The sequence below is a fragment of the Haemaphysalis longicornis genome, unplaced genomic scaffold (assembly GCF_048455015.1).
Source record: "Haemaphysalis longicornis isolate Haplotype H1 unplaced genomic scaffold, Haemaphysalis longicornis Haplotype H1 scaffold_1, whole genome shotgun sequence".
In the NCBI taxonomy this organism is placed as follows: Eukaryota; Metazoa; Arthropoda; class Arachnida; order Ixodida; family Ixodidae; genus Haemaphysalis; species Haemaphysalis longicornis.
Genome location: NW_027526203.1, coordinates 9,076,331 through 9,088,784, shown reverse-complemented (window position 1 = coordinate 9,088,784; position 12,454 = coordinate 9,076,331). Strand labels below are relative to the sequence as shown.

Here is a 12,454-nt window from a genome sequence, read left to right as displayed (position 1 = left end):
GGTGGTTTCGTGGCAGCGTCAGCGTGCCTGTGACATGCGCAGCGTGTTTTTGAGAGCAGAAAACAACAGCCCGGCCGTTCCTGGAAAAAGAGCGACAAAGAGGGGAGAGAGAGCCCGAACATAGCCGTCGCTTGCTCGCTCGGCGGTCGGGCGCGTCGCTGGCTCGGTCGTATCATCCGCCGGGCCGCGCAGGTCCATTTGCAAGAGCCGAAATTTTGCCCTAGCAAAGAATCCAATTTCGCCGGGACTTATAAGAAATTCGTATTATCCCGAAATTCGCATCACCCAGAAACGTATCATCAAGATTCCACTGTATAGAACTTTTTTATGAAGGTCCCGCCAGGCCCGGAAGCTCAGTGACACCTGACAGCTATTCGAATTTGCCTCGAAAGTATTCCACCCCAAGGACTATTCGCTTCGAATTCGCTTGGAACTAAAATATTACTATTCGCACAAGCCTAATATGCACGTTTCAACAGACCTCATACAGGGCACCTAATTGTATATTTAAGGTGACACCGTGGACCTCGAGCTGTCATACATAAGCTGTGATGAGTCGTGGCAAGATGTTGAAAGGTGGAGGGTAGAAACATACACACACCAGTCGTCCCTAAATGTAAATAATGGGAATAGAAAACATCATTCCGTGGGACTGTAGAGGCCTCTTTAAAAATCTTGATGATGTGTACGAAATAGTGAGTGCTAATCAGCCAGGTGTCATGTGTCCACAAAACTCATCTTATTAGTAAACATGCAAACTTTATTAGTTGTTATATGGTACAGTGTAGACCATTTATAAGGCAGCCGCTTATTGTGCGGGACCGGATATAACCCTTTGCTACACGTCATGTACAATTGTACACGCAACTTTAAGAGCGTTTTTGTGAGTTAAAATCGTCGTCGTCCCCACTTGAACCGCTCAACCAGCATTTGCACTTCCTGCTCTACAGAACGGTGGTGCCATATTGTGGATGCCGCGCCTTTGCCATCAACCAATGCTTTAAAGATGAATGCCTCGGCATTCTACGGTGCGTCAAGTATGTGTCCTTTGTGTTACCTTTTCTTTCTATCTGTCTAATTGAAGCTTTTATTAAAGCAAAACTGAAGCCCTTACCTTAATATATAAGGGCTACAGATCACAATAATGTGTATACGTTTTCTTTTTTAGCAATGGTTAGGAAACAGTGGTCATGTTTATGATAGCGCGTTTACGATTAGGACGCAACCTAATTTATTAACTACTTATGAGATAAAGTTGTTTGTGGTTTTTAAGTGAAATTTTGGTTATCAAAGCATACACAGGCAGTTCCAAATTTTTCTGGCGATTACATCATAATGCGGGTCGCGAAGGGCTAACGCGGGTTTTTGTGACCACAGGCTTGCCTCCCATAGAAGTTAATGCATAAGCATATTGCTTAAACGGGGTTGGCGAAGCACAATACCGTGTATAGTGCGGTTTTGTGGCGGGTCTGCTGATCGGCCAGCGCAGCTGTGGCATCGTTTTAGGATCACGAGAAAGAAGAAAAAAGATGAAATCAGTCATCTGACGCAGCGCACGCTCCTTGCCCTCCTGTAACTTCGTCGCCCAAAAGGAAAAACTAGGCCCCCATTAGTTCGCGTGCTCTGTTTGCACTCACATGGTAACCACAACTGTCCTTGCTCGATGCACCTTAGAAAATATCGAGCCCTCACCTGCACCCTGCACGCGGTAAGTTGTTTCTATGAGAACGTTGTGCAGATAAGCAACCGCCTTTCCCCTTTTCGAACATGTGGAGATAGCGAGCGGCGACGCTGGACATTTTTACTACTTGTACGCCATGCTGATAAGCAACTGTTTTGAGCATCTAAAAGAAAAAGAAATATCTTGCTTCTGTTTAAGTGCCGTGCATTTGAGTGATGATAAACAAAGAATGACTTGAGAGGTAGGTTGCGATGTGGTCGAATTCGCGCATGGATGGTTTATGGTGGGGTGCCGCTCATAGTGCGGATTTTTTCGCCCCCGTGACACGCGTTATAAGTGATCTACTCTGTATTTAGAAAAGACAGAAATGACTGCACACACTCTACGGGCAGTGTGGTCATAGTCACGCGAAAATCCTTAGCTTGTCAGAGCATCATTTTAACACTGCCCTTTCGGGTGTAGCAATTCGTGCAATAATATTTAAAGGTTATTAACAGCATACTTTACGCCCCCCTTGATTTCCAGCTATGTATTGAGCTCTGATTTTGGGGTTCTGATGCATCAGCTGCCCGAACCTTTCGTACTTATAGGCGACTTCAATGAACAGAATTCACTTCCCTCTTCACTTTACTTCACTCATAATTCTCTTCCCTCACGGATGCTAGGGTCGCCTTATCGAAAAGTTCATAACATCATCGGGAGCATGCCTTTTTAACAAAAGAAATCCTACATACCATAATATACAGCACAACGCTTGTTCACACCTTGACTTAGCTATTAACTCTGCAGTACTCTTTCCATCTCTTGAGTGGGACGTGGGCACATACCCAGTGACCACTTCCCTACTGCATTAACATACATAAACAAAGGCACAAACAGTTCACCTTCCCCTAAAAGGGTCAATCAACCGAGAGCAAACTGGAGTATATTTGCAGAGACATCCAAACTTCACCACACATCCATAAAACGCCTATACGTTGAACTACCCAACTTATATTGACACACGTCCTCCACGTCGCCGAAAAGTCCATCCCTAAGGTCTCCTATGCCCTTCACAACCCAAGAAGGGCCCCAGTGGAACAATGTCTGTTGGCGGGCAGAAGAAGCCCTGAACAAGGTTTGGGGCATCCTTCGTCAGTACCCCACATTAATTGGCGGTGAGATGTTTGAGTGGCGCCCCCTGGCTCTGACGTCAGCTTAGGGACTCTCGCCGCTGTCGTCTGCTACACTTGCGCCACTGCTACACTCGCGCCGCAGTGGTCCGCTTGTGAGGGCCAGCAAGGCGTAAGCGAAAAAATCACCCGCTTTGATCTGTTAGGGTATTAAAAAGAGTTTTTCTTCCGGTGATTCAGTTATTTTTTCAGCTTCTGACTAGTCTTAATAACTTCAAGCTGTATCCCGCACAAATAAGTTTGCAACGAACGAGAAGAGAGAGACCAACTTCAGAGCATTGGTCAGATAATCATGTGTAACTCGTCCCTTCTAGCTTATTTGCGAGGTTCATGGCTCAGACCTCCTCGATAAGTACGTAAAATGCGTAGGCCCCCCTAAAGTATTTTCGAGATGCTCTTATGAAGACTCAACAGTGAATGCTACGCACCAAGCAGCGCGTCCTTACACGCGCATGCAAATCAGGAAACAAAGCGGTTGTCTTCTATTTCATTCGTTGTTGCGTTGTCGACTTGTATCAGGTGAATGTTTTTTCTATGCCCAACGCAATAATTTTTCTGACCGCCACACACGTCTTATTAGGAGGTTTGGGGATGTTTGAGTGGCGCACATAGTTCGTGCGGATATTTTCTTCAGGCTGTAAGGCATACACTACCTTCTTCAGAAATTGGCTATCGGTATGGCTGCGTACAAGAAGGTGCATATTCGCAGCGTACGTTTATTCACGTGCAAATGCAATGAGAAGGTTTGTGCTACGCCACCACGAAACGGCGCAGACGACGTTGTCCAGAGTACTCGAAGGCGACTTTTCCGCCCCGAATTTGTATCGTAACTAACGAACTGAATCTCAACCCAAAGAGTTATGTCATGATTACGGTGTTGAAGGCTTGATATACTCACTAAGAAACGCAAGAAATAGTGCACGTGTCGGTTTTCAGAATTACGAAGAATCATGACCGATGAATATCTCCAAGCAGCTATTTATTGTTTTCCAACCCCTTCAGGCGTAAAAAACAGATCCTTGCCTACTCGGGATGATGTTCCACGAACTGAAGAAAATTACTCTTACTCTCTGTCCTGGAATGAGGAACCCGCCCACTAACCATCTCGATTTTACTGCTAAAGTTTTCTCCTCCTCCCTCTCCTCCTTGTACTCTTGAGTGCAGTGTTAGTATAACGCACATCTGAATATTGGGAAGGCATGGCTGTCGGAAATGTACCGAAATGTCCCTCAAGGTCTGAAGAAACATATTACTGTATTTTACTGTATTTTACCGTACACGTTACCCGTTTTGCTCAATGAGCATCCATACTGATTAGAAGCCTGCACCAGCATGCGCCTATACACACCGTACGTTATTTGGAACTCAACCTGCATTTTTTGACGCCTCATGATGCATGTCGGCATACTTTCATTCCATGACAACGTAAAGTGATGTGATACTTTCGAGCGTTCGGCAAGGTTGCAAAAACTGTTTTACCATACATACGATTACCAGGAATCGTAGTGCCTTCTGCCAAAGCCGAGAGCCCCGATGGCCTGGAATTTGTTTTTGTCTTGCATTTTCGCTGTTGTCGGTTTTTAGACTCTGGATGTTCCCTTTGTTCGAAAGAGTTCTGAATACAGAAGCTGACGCTTAGCTCCGAATCTCCGCACAGGACCGGCTTTGCAGGAATGGGGCCACGCCGGCAATGTTTCTTCCGAAGCGGTGTCGAAAAATATACTGTAAATCACGCCTTCAGCTAGAGTGTGCGATTTTAAGTCTTTTATTACGATAAAAAGTTGCGAATACGCAAAATCTGGTGCGGACAAACATGAAAAGTAAACTGAGCGCAAAGAAACAGCAGGTAGAGCGAGCCCGAGTGAAGCAGACGACAAATGCGAGAATCCCTAAGCCGACGTCACGAAGACGCCTTTCGCAGCGCCGCCCGTGGTCGCGCTCACCGCCAATAGCCTCATTTCCTTCAAAAGGACAAAGGCGGTGTGCGGCACGAGGCAAAAACAAAAAGTTTGCGAGCTTTTCTGACATCCATGAACTCAGACACACACACACAGTCTGGGCATGAATACAAAAACATGGACAATAAACACACATTCTGCCCCTGGTTAGCACAGCAGGGGACCCGGCTGAGGACCAGGCTAACGTGCTTGCGCAACACTTCCAACTTGTGTCCAGTTCTGCACACTGCATAAACACTTTCATGAAACATAAAATGGCTTGTGAAAAGATGTCCCTACGTAACAACAACAAATCAAACAGTTTACAACTCCTTAGTTCTCACTACGCGAGCTGAGGGCTGCTCTGAGCACATGCAAGCATTCAGCTCCAGGCTCAGACATTACATACACAGTGATACAACACTTACACTCAGAGACACTTGAAACACTCCTGCACCTATACAACAACAAAATAGGGAGAAAAAAAATGATTTGACTTGCCATTTGACTTTTTACTTTAATAACTAAATATTTGAATTATCACCATGTATGAAGCAGTCTGCCCAGTCGAAATGCGACAAACTTTGCTGCCTTGTGCCAACCATGACAAGTGCAAGGCCCAGGAGAAAGAACAGCAGCGCTTTTCTCTCTCACGCTGCGTCCCTTGTCGTTGTGCCCCGCAGGATTCACAGCCAGGGCCTCGCCAGCAAGGCCGGCCACCCAGACCAGCGGGCTGTGCTGTGCGAGGAGGCGGCCTACAACCAGCGCAGGATGGCCACCCTGCTGCAGGCATGCCCCCCCCCTTTTCTACTATTCCGTCAGCAGTGGCCGAGCAATGCCCGAGAGTCCCTCAGAGCACCGAGTTGGCACGGTTGTGAGACAGCGATGTGAAGCCATGCCAGTTATAACTTTGGCTGCCTGGATGTACATAGTGCATAGTCCAATTCGCTTTTTCAGTGAACATCAACCACGTACCTTTGAAAGTTGCTGCCTTTTTCCACCTGGATGTGTGCAGCTCTGCTCCTGTTCTGTGTCCGTTTTTCCTTTATGTAATCTTTGCATACCCCTCCTGGCCACACACATAAGTAATGTGCAGTGTTCCAGCTGAGCCTTAGTCAGTTCCAGCTGGGATAAGCTGGATCAGCTGGTCCCAATTGAACCCTAGTTGGGAACAACAGAAGCCAACTTGGGACCAACTGCTGACCGACTGCGCTGACCAGGGACCACCTGAAATCCAGTCAGGACCAGCAGAGACCAGCCAGTTCAAGCAGTTTCTCTTGGGAGCACATAGCTGTTTTCCTGTGTGGGAGATCGAGAGTAATACCTTTAAGGAATTGGCCGCTTCACCAGAAGTACCTGCGTCTTGTACTCGGAATGCCATGAGTCAGCTCTCTCTTTATCCGATGTGTGCCCATGGTTTCTGTGAAGTGTGTGTTGCTGTCACTCGCTCTATAACGTAATCAAAGTGCAAAATGCGAAGGCAGGGGCAGTGGTAAAATACTGCACAGTGATACTTAACAGCCAGGAGTAAATGGTTGCCATATTCAGTGTGCCATTTAATGCAGGCACTTGCATTCTAAGTGGTTTTGTGGTTGCCGAAAGGTTTGGCTCCTTTGTTGTTTTGCTTCCTGTGGCGTGCCAGAGGGTGGTACCCAAAGGAGCTGTATGGTGACTGGGGCCCCGTGAGCAGAGTGGAGCAAGCCCTGAGGTGGCCCCTTCTTGCAGGCACTCGAGGGATTCGAGAGAGCGGTGCAGGTGGTGTTTCTGTGGAAGGCCGTCTGGGATAAACTCACCTCGAGCCTCCTGAAGACCTGTGTTTCTCTCGGAGGGGAAGAGGGCTTGCCGGAACTGTTGGAGGCCCTGGACGATATCAGGCGATCCTTCAGCCACCGCAAAAATCACATCCCGACACTCTCTCATGGTGTCCACCCGGATTACGATGCGGCCATGCAGGGCATCAGGGTGAGTGTGCTCCTAGGTTCACCCTGCCTAGCGCCCTCAATGGAAGTGCCCGCTCCTGCAGTGGCGGGCACTTCTGAACTGGGCTGTTTTAGAAAGTACTTAAGAAACAAGTGTTTGGTTTACTTGCTCTCAAACATTGGGGCACATTCCAACTATCTTTTTCATGGCTGAATGAGTGATGGGACTGAAGCAGGTGGCTTTTCAGATTACTGTACAGGAATTTTGAGGAGTCTCATAGTTGACTCACTGTGGCCCAAACAGGGTGGCTGCGCAGCACAGGAACTGCAATTTTCCCTGCAATTTTCACTGTCAGTGGTTGGGTCATGCTAGTAAAGCACACACTTTTTCCACCAAATTTTTGTTTTATTTTTTATTCTCTTTACTGATGCTTGAAGGCCAAACAATGCTGAAACAGAACTTTAAACACTTAAGTGCATCATAATTAATGACATACAATGGCCTGAAAATCATCCATTTCGGTTTTCATTTCTCTCATTTCATAGGTGCGTCTGGCAGAAACACCATGACCTCATTGTTTTACACGGACATCATAACACTGCTGAGGCTGGCTGAACAATTGGTTTCACCACCCTGCCACTGAAGCTGCACTGCCTGAAGGTGTTAGGCCTACCATCGCGGCGGATATTTAGTAATTGCTTCCAAGAGAGGCGCGTATGGTAACTTATTGCAATCCTCAACTATATCATTAGCTTTTTTCTTGCATGGGGAACATTTTTTTCACCAAGAGTGTCACTCGGGCGACTGGTGACACCTGTAGCAGTGGCCGCACGCATCAGTTCGTGAGTGCCGCCAGCACCGTGCAGGTTGCTCGCCGAGCTAGGTGTGTAAGGTGATGCCCAGTTTTCGGTACCACAGGGTGATGTCGCGCCGATGTCCATATGCTGTGCGTCACCCCTTGACCTGTTCTGTCTGCGCAGTGAGTAAGGTCACATCAAAATGTGTTCCACGTGTCGCAGATCATTTATACTTCAGCCAGGGTATTCCGTTGAGTTAAGGAATCGAACTGTATGTTAATATTAACCCCCAAAATTGGTACCCCTTAAGGGGTCACTGAAGTGAACTGCAAACACTGGCTGCTTATCTTGCTAGATTAAAGTCTCCATGTGTAGGCCATGTTCTGAGTTTTTTGTCTAATGTATGGGCAGTTCTAACAACCAAAGGCTCTTGAAAGTGCGGTTTCTGATTTTGCACATGGCCAGCATGTTTCACCTGTACAACCTGTGCATGAACAAACAAAAGTTGACAGTAACACTGCAATAAGTAAATACAAAATTTTTGAAGGCTGAGAAAGCATGAACTCGCATTGCAAACCAGTGGGATGTCAGTACGAAAGTTTGCAGACTGGCAGCGAACAGCGGGTGGTGTTTTCACTCTAGTTACTCATTGCAGGTTGACTAAGTCTCTGGAATGCTTCCAAATAGTCCAGAAATGAGTTTCATTCGTTAAACAGCTCAGTGCAGCCACAAGTAACCCCTTAAAAATTCACTTGAGCATCCTTTTGGACTCCCTCTAGTACAAAGGGATCTTTCGAGCTCCAGTGCCTCATGTGAAATAGTGAAAAAAAAAAAATCTCTGTAATCACTCTACCAACTCAAATGAGGCTTGGGGCTTTTAAAAACAAAATTGAAATTTGGTACACATTTGGAGCAGAATTTTGAATTCGGAACATCTATATGGTAGCGCATTTACACACGAACACTAAGAAAGGAGACTGCAATTGACCACAGCACTCACTCGCAACTGATATTTTATTAGAACATACACACATTTAAATACTTCAACCTACAAACCCATGTGACCACACATCATATGTACAGTTTGCGGGATGTGCAGTGCGTGGCCGAGTGGCGCAAAACTGCATTGCTGCACCATCTGCAGCCAGTGAACGCCGGGTTGAGGCTCAAGGAACTGGCGTGCTAAGCGCGCTTTGCGCAGGCCTGTCCTTTATTTGTTTCCGGGCATCTCTGATCGCTCGCTTGCCCGTGATATACTTTCAATAATCACGGCAGCCACTTTGGCGCCGTGTGACCATCGCCGTCGTTCTGCTATCACTGGTGCTACAAAATATGTAGCCCGCGGCCGCCGTTTGCACAGGGGGCAACATTGAATCTATGTTATCTTCCAAGTGTTCTAATGGTCGACGAATAAATTTAATTTGTAGGAGCTATTTAGGCTACCTGTCGGAAACTGCATTTGTCGATGGGGTGCATAAAAAACATTCACGTCTCCAGATTGAATCTTGCGGCAAAGCAAACTTTCCAGTAAATGATCTAGCGCTCAGTCTAATGTAGGTATCGTGTAAAAATATCATACTGAAATTGGCCGCGAGGACGACGTTAGCATTATGCCGAATCACATTTTCAGAGATGCCCGGAAACAAATAAAGGACAGGCACGGAAACAAATAAAGGACAGACATGCGCGAAGCACACTTAGCATGCCAGTTCCTTGAGCCTCGACCCGGTGCTCGCTGGCTGCAGATGGCGCAGCAATGCAGGTTCGCTCCGCTCGGCGACGCGCTGCACAGCCCGCAAACTTTTGCTGGTGACGGTACATCACAGTCCGTCGTGTTATTTCAAAATGTGACAGTTATTTCCAATCCGCATGATGAATTGATGAAAAGTGTTGAACTTTTGATCCCAGTAGACAATGATGAGCTCAATTTTTGTAATAGTGCTGGTATGTCTGTGAGTAATTTGCTTGAAATTTTGTCTTTTTACCTGAACTCTACGTTTGTGGACTGGAAAGGAAGGTTGTTACTTCAACACCCTGATGCGTGTATTAGGGCAAAAGTTGCACCTGTACTGAGTAACATTTTCCTAGGAAGAGTAGACAAATGCATCCAAAGTAACGTCAGTAGTCTAGTCACAAACGTGTTCAGATATGTAGATCATTTTCTTGTAATCGTTCAACCCCATGATATGGATAATACTGTTGGGGATATTGTTCAGTTGTTCACAGGTTGTGGTCTAGGATTAGAGTTCACACGAGTTACCCCAAGACCATCAGCTACAGTTCCTTGACATTAAGTTAGAAGAAAACCCGGTCACGTGTGTTGGATGTGCAGCCCTTGTTCTCAGGAGCCGCTCCTTAACTTTAATTCAGGACACTCTAAAGAAAAAATGATTAAGAACGGCACTGCCTTTTTTTGTTTCGGTCGGCATTCTTTAAACTTCTGTTTTGAGATGATTGGTTCTAGTTTTTCTAATCAGCTGCTAAGGTTTAAAGATGCCGGTTTTCAAAGTGAATTCAGCTCCTACTAGTTGCTGGACGTCATACTTGCTTCATTAAAAGGCAGGTGGTCTTACTTGAATCGGTTAATGGAGAACTTTCTTGCCGCAGCACATTTGCAACAGTGTGGTGGTTGGTTCCCAGCTGGTGCTCCTCACAGCCTCCACCGAGTTTAATTGCCAGCGTGTGTTGTTTTTCTGCCTGGGGGGCCCAACAGGATGCTGATGGGGCCCTGAGGGACTACCTGAGGGAGCAGAGCCACCACTTCGGCTGCAAGGTGGCCTTAGTCAGCTCGGGCGAGCACTGCAACCAGATGGTGGTGCCAGAGGGTGTGGCCCATCTGGCCGACTCCACCCACCAGCTGCAAGGGGAATGTGACGGCTCCAGGTGGGTGGCCAGATACAGGCTGCAAGATGAGCAGGCCTGCTGAGGCTGCAATGGCTGATACACGGCACCCTTTGCCACTGTACCACTCCTTCCTATCGGGCCCCTTGGCACTTTCCGTCTTGGAGGCAGAAGAGAGAGGGGATTGCTTTCTACTTTAACAATATTGCAGCACGTCAGCTAGCTAGCTTTCTTTGTCGCACAGTTGTTTTGTTAGTGAAGCAACATCATCACTGTATTTTTAGTCACCATTCACTTTGTCAGTGTGTTACACTAAATTCTGTGGCCTTCACAAATCCAAGCCACTCGCACAGTGCTCATCAGTCTACTAAGCTGCACACTTTCCGTGTTTCCCCACTACACACTCCCGCACTGCACCTGCCCTCTGCCATGTGCTTTTCCCAACAATATGCCACCGTGTGTTGTCCATCCCCACAGTGGGCTTGGGTTTGGCATGTGAAGCTGCAGCCATCAATTACCTGCCCTTTTCACATTTTGCAATTGAGGCTTTTTTTTTTTTTTTTTTTCTCTTTGTTACGGGACCTAAATGCAATGCTGTCAGAGCTATTTTGTGATGCTTTTTACATGTCAGCAAGGGGAAGTTCCTGGCCACAAATAATTCGAAATTATGTAGTTAAGGGGTCAAGACATTTTGGAAAAAATTGTGCTTTGTCGGTATTTATAACTGTGAAACCTTGATCAAACTATGCATAGCCGTTTCGTTCCATTTCATTGCATGATATCGGCAAATAGGTAAAAAAAATGTAGTTTCACCAAAGCTTTCCTCCTCAAGCCATGCAATGACGTCATGTTAAGGGGGGACGTGGCTTTCAAAATCAACTTTTTTATTTCTTTGTGGATTTTGATGAAAATTGGCACAGCAACTGGAAATGCTTCCGTGATAACACCATAAAAATTTCAAACTAATATTTTGATAAATTTTTTATTTATTAAATTTTCTTTCTGTTCCGCTTGTACCGAGCTTGAGCGACTTATAAAACACGATAGAAAACTTGTTCGAAGTGCTTTGCATTCCCAAATGAATGGGCGAGGTCGTGACAGTTTTAGAATTTTTTTTTTTACAAAACAATATTTTTTAGTTTTCATTTTTTTAGAGGTTAATGTGCAACAGGCATGTCGACTGTGAACGACTATTTGAATAAAAAAGTCACAAAAAACAAATCTGGAAAACCAAAACTGTCACGACCTGAACTGTTCATCAAGGAATCGAATGCAAGAAACGGAATCAAAATAGACCCAGTGGTCACGAAGAAATCCCTGGTACAAGCGACATAGGTGGCAAAAAAAACTGTTTTGAGAAAACGGCTTCCGAAGTTGCAACATAGGTTTCACTTATCAAAAGTCGCCACGGTTGCAGCCTTTCATGTCCTTTTGAACATGGGGCTTCTGGAAGGCCTTGCCTTGAAATTGGAGTGCCTTTTACAGCCTTTCTCTTTCCAGAAAACATCATTTTCAGCTCCTCCGTGAAGAGTACATACCCCCTTTGCAAACCAAACGGAGGGGAAGATGGGTTTCAATGGGCTTTCAATGCAAAGTAGGTTAGCTGGTTGGCTGTATCGCACTGGACAACCTCCTTTTGCAGTGTTGTCACCATGGCAACAAGTTAAGCATTTTTTTTACTTAAATTTGAACATTTTTGGCTTTTTTTATGTTTTAGTTTGCCTGGCACAGCAACTTAGTACTCATACGTGCAGGTGTTCATTGCCAAAAGTTTGCATATCACAAATATGAAAATGAGCTACTTTGAAGCTTGGTAAAGTATTCTGCATAACTCCCAACTTCAATGCGAGAGCATATTTTTTTTTTACTACTTTTGACATTCAAGGCATCCAATATTTCTCGCAGCACAGCCAGTATGCCCTAAGCAATGGTATCAATAATTTCCCTTAAAAAATCACTGTTAAATGCTGCCACAGTAACGTACATTTTTAACGCAGAGAGCATATTTTTATTCCTATATTACTAACACAAACCTGTTTGCATGAAAATTACAAGTGCACGGGAAACGTAGCGCAAGAAAGGCGATATGGCTCGCCCGCATCGCAG

General features: G+C 45.7%; 1 protein-coding gene across 2 annotated transcripts in view; it reads left to right on the top strand.

Moving 5' to 3' along the window:
• Nucleotides 1-12,454, top strand: part of LOC144175064 (DNA mismatch repair protein Msh6-like) — a 296,118-nt gene that overhangs the window by 207,067 nt on the left and 76,597 nt on the right. For both annotated transcript variants that reach the window (XM_077704119.1, XM_077704110.1), the window contains exons 21-23: nt 5,474-5,579; nt 6,516-6,752; nt 10,221-10,390. In XM_077704119.1, coding sequence (XP_077560245.1) covers nt 5,474-5,579; nt 6,516-6,752; nt 10,221-10,390 — 513 coding nt within the window. The remainder of the gene's footprint in view (nt 1-5,473; nt 5,580-6,515; nt 6,753-10,220; nt 10,391-12,454) is intronic.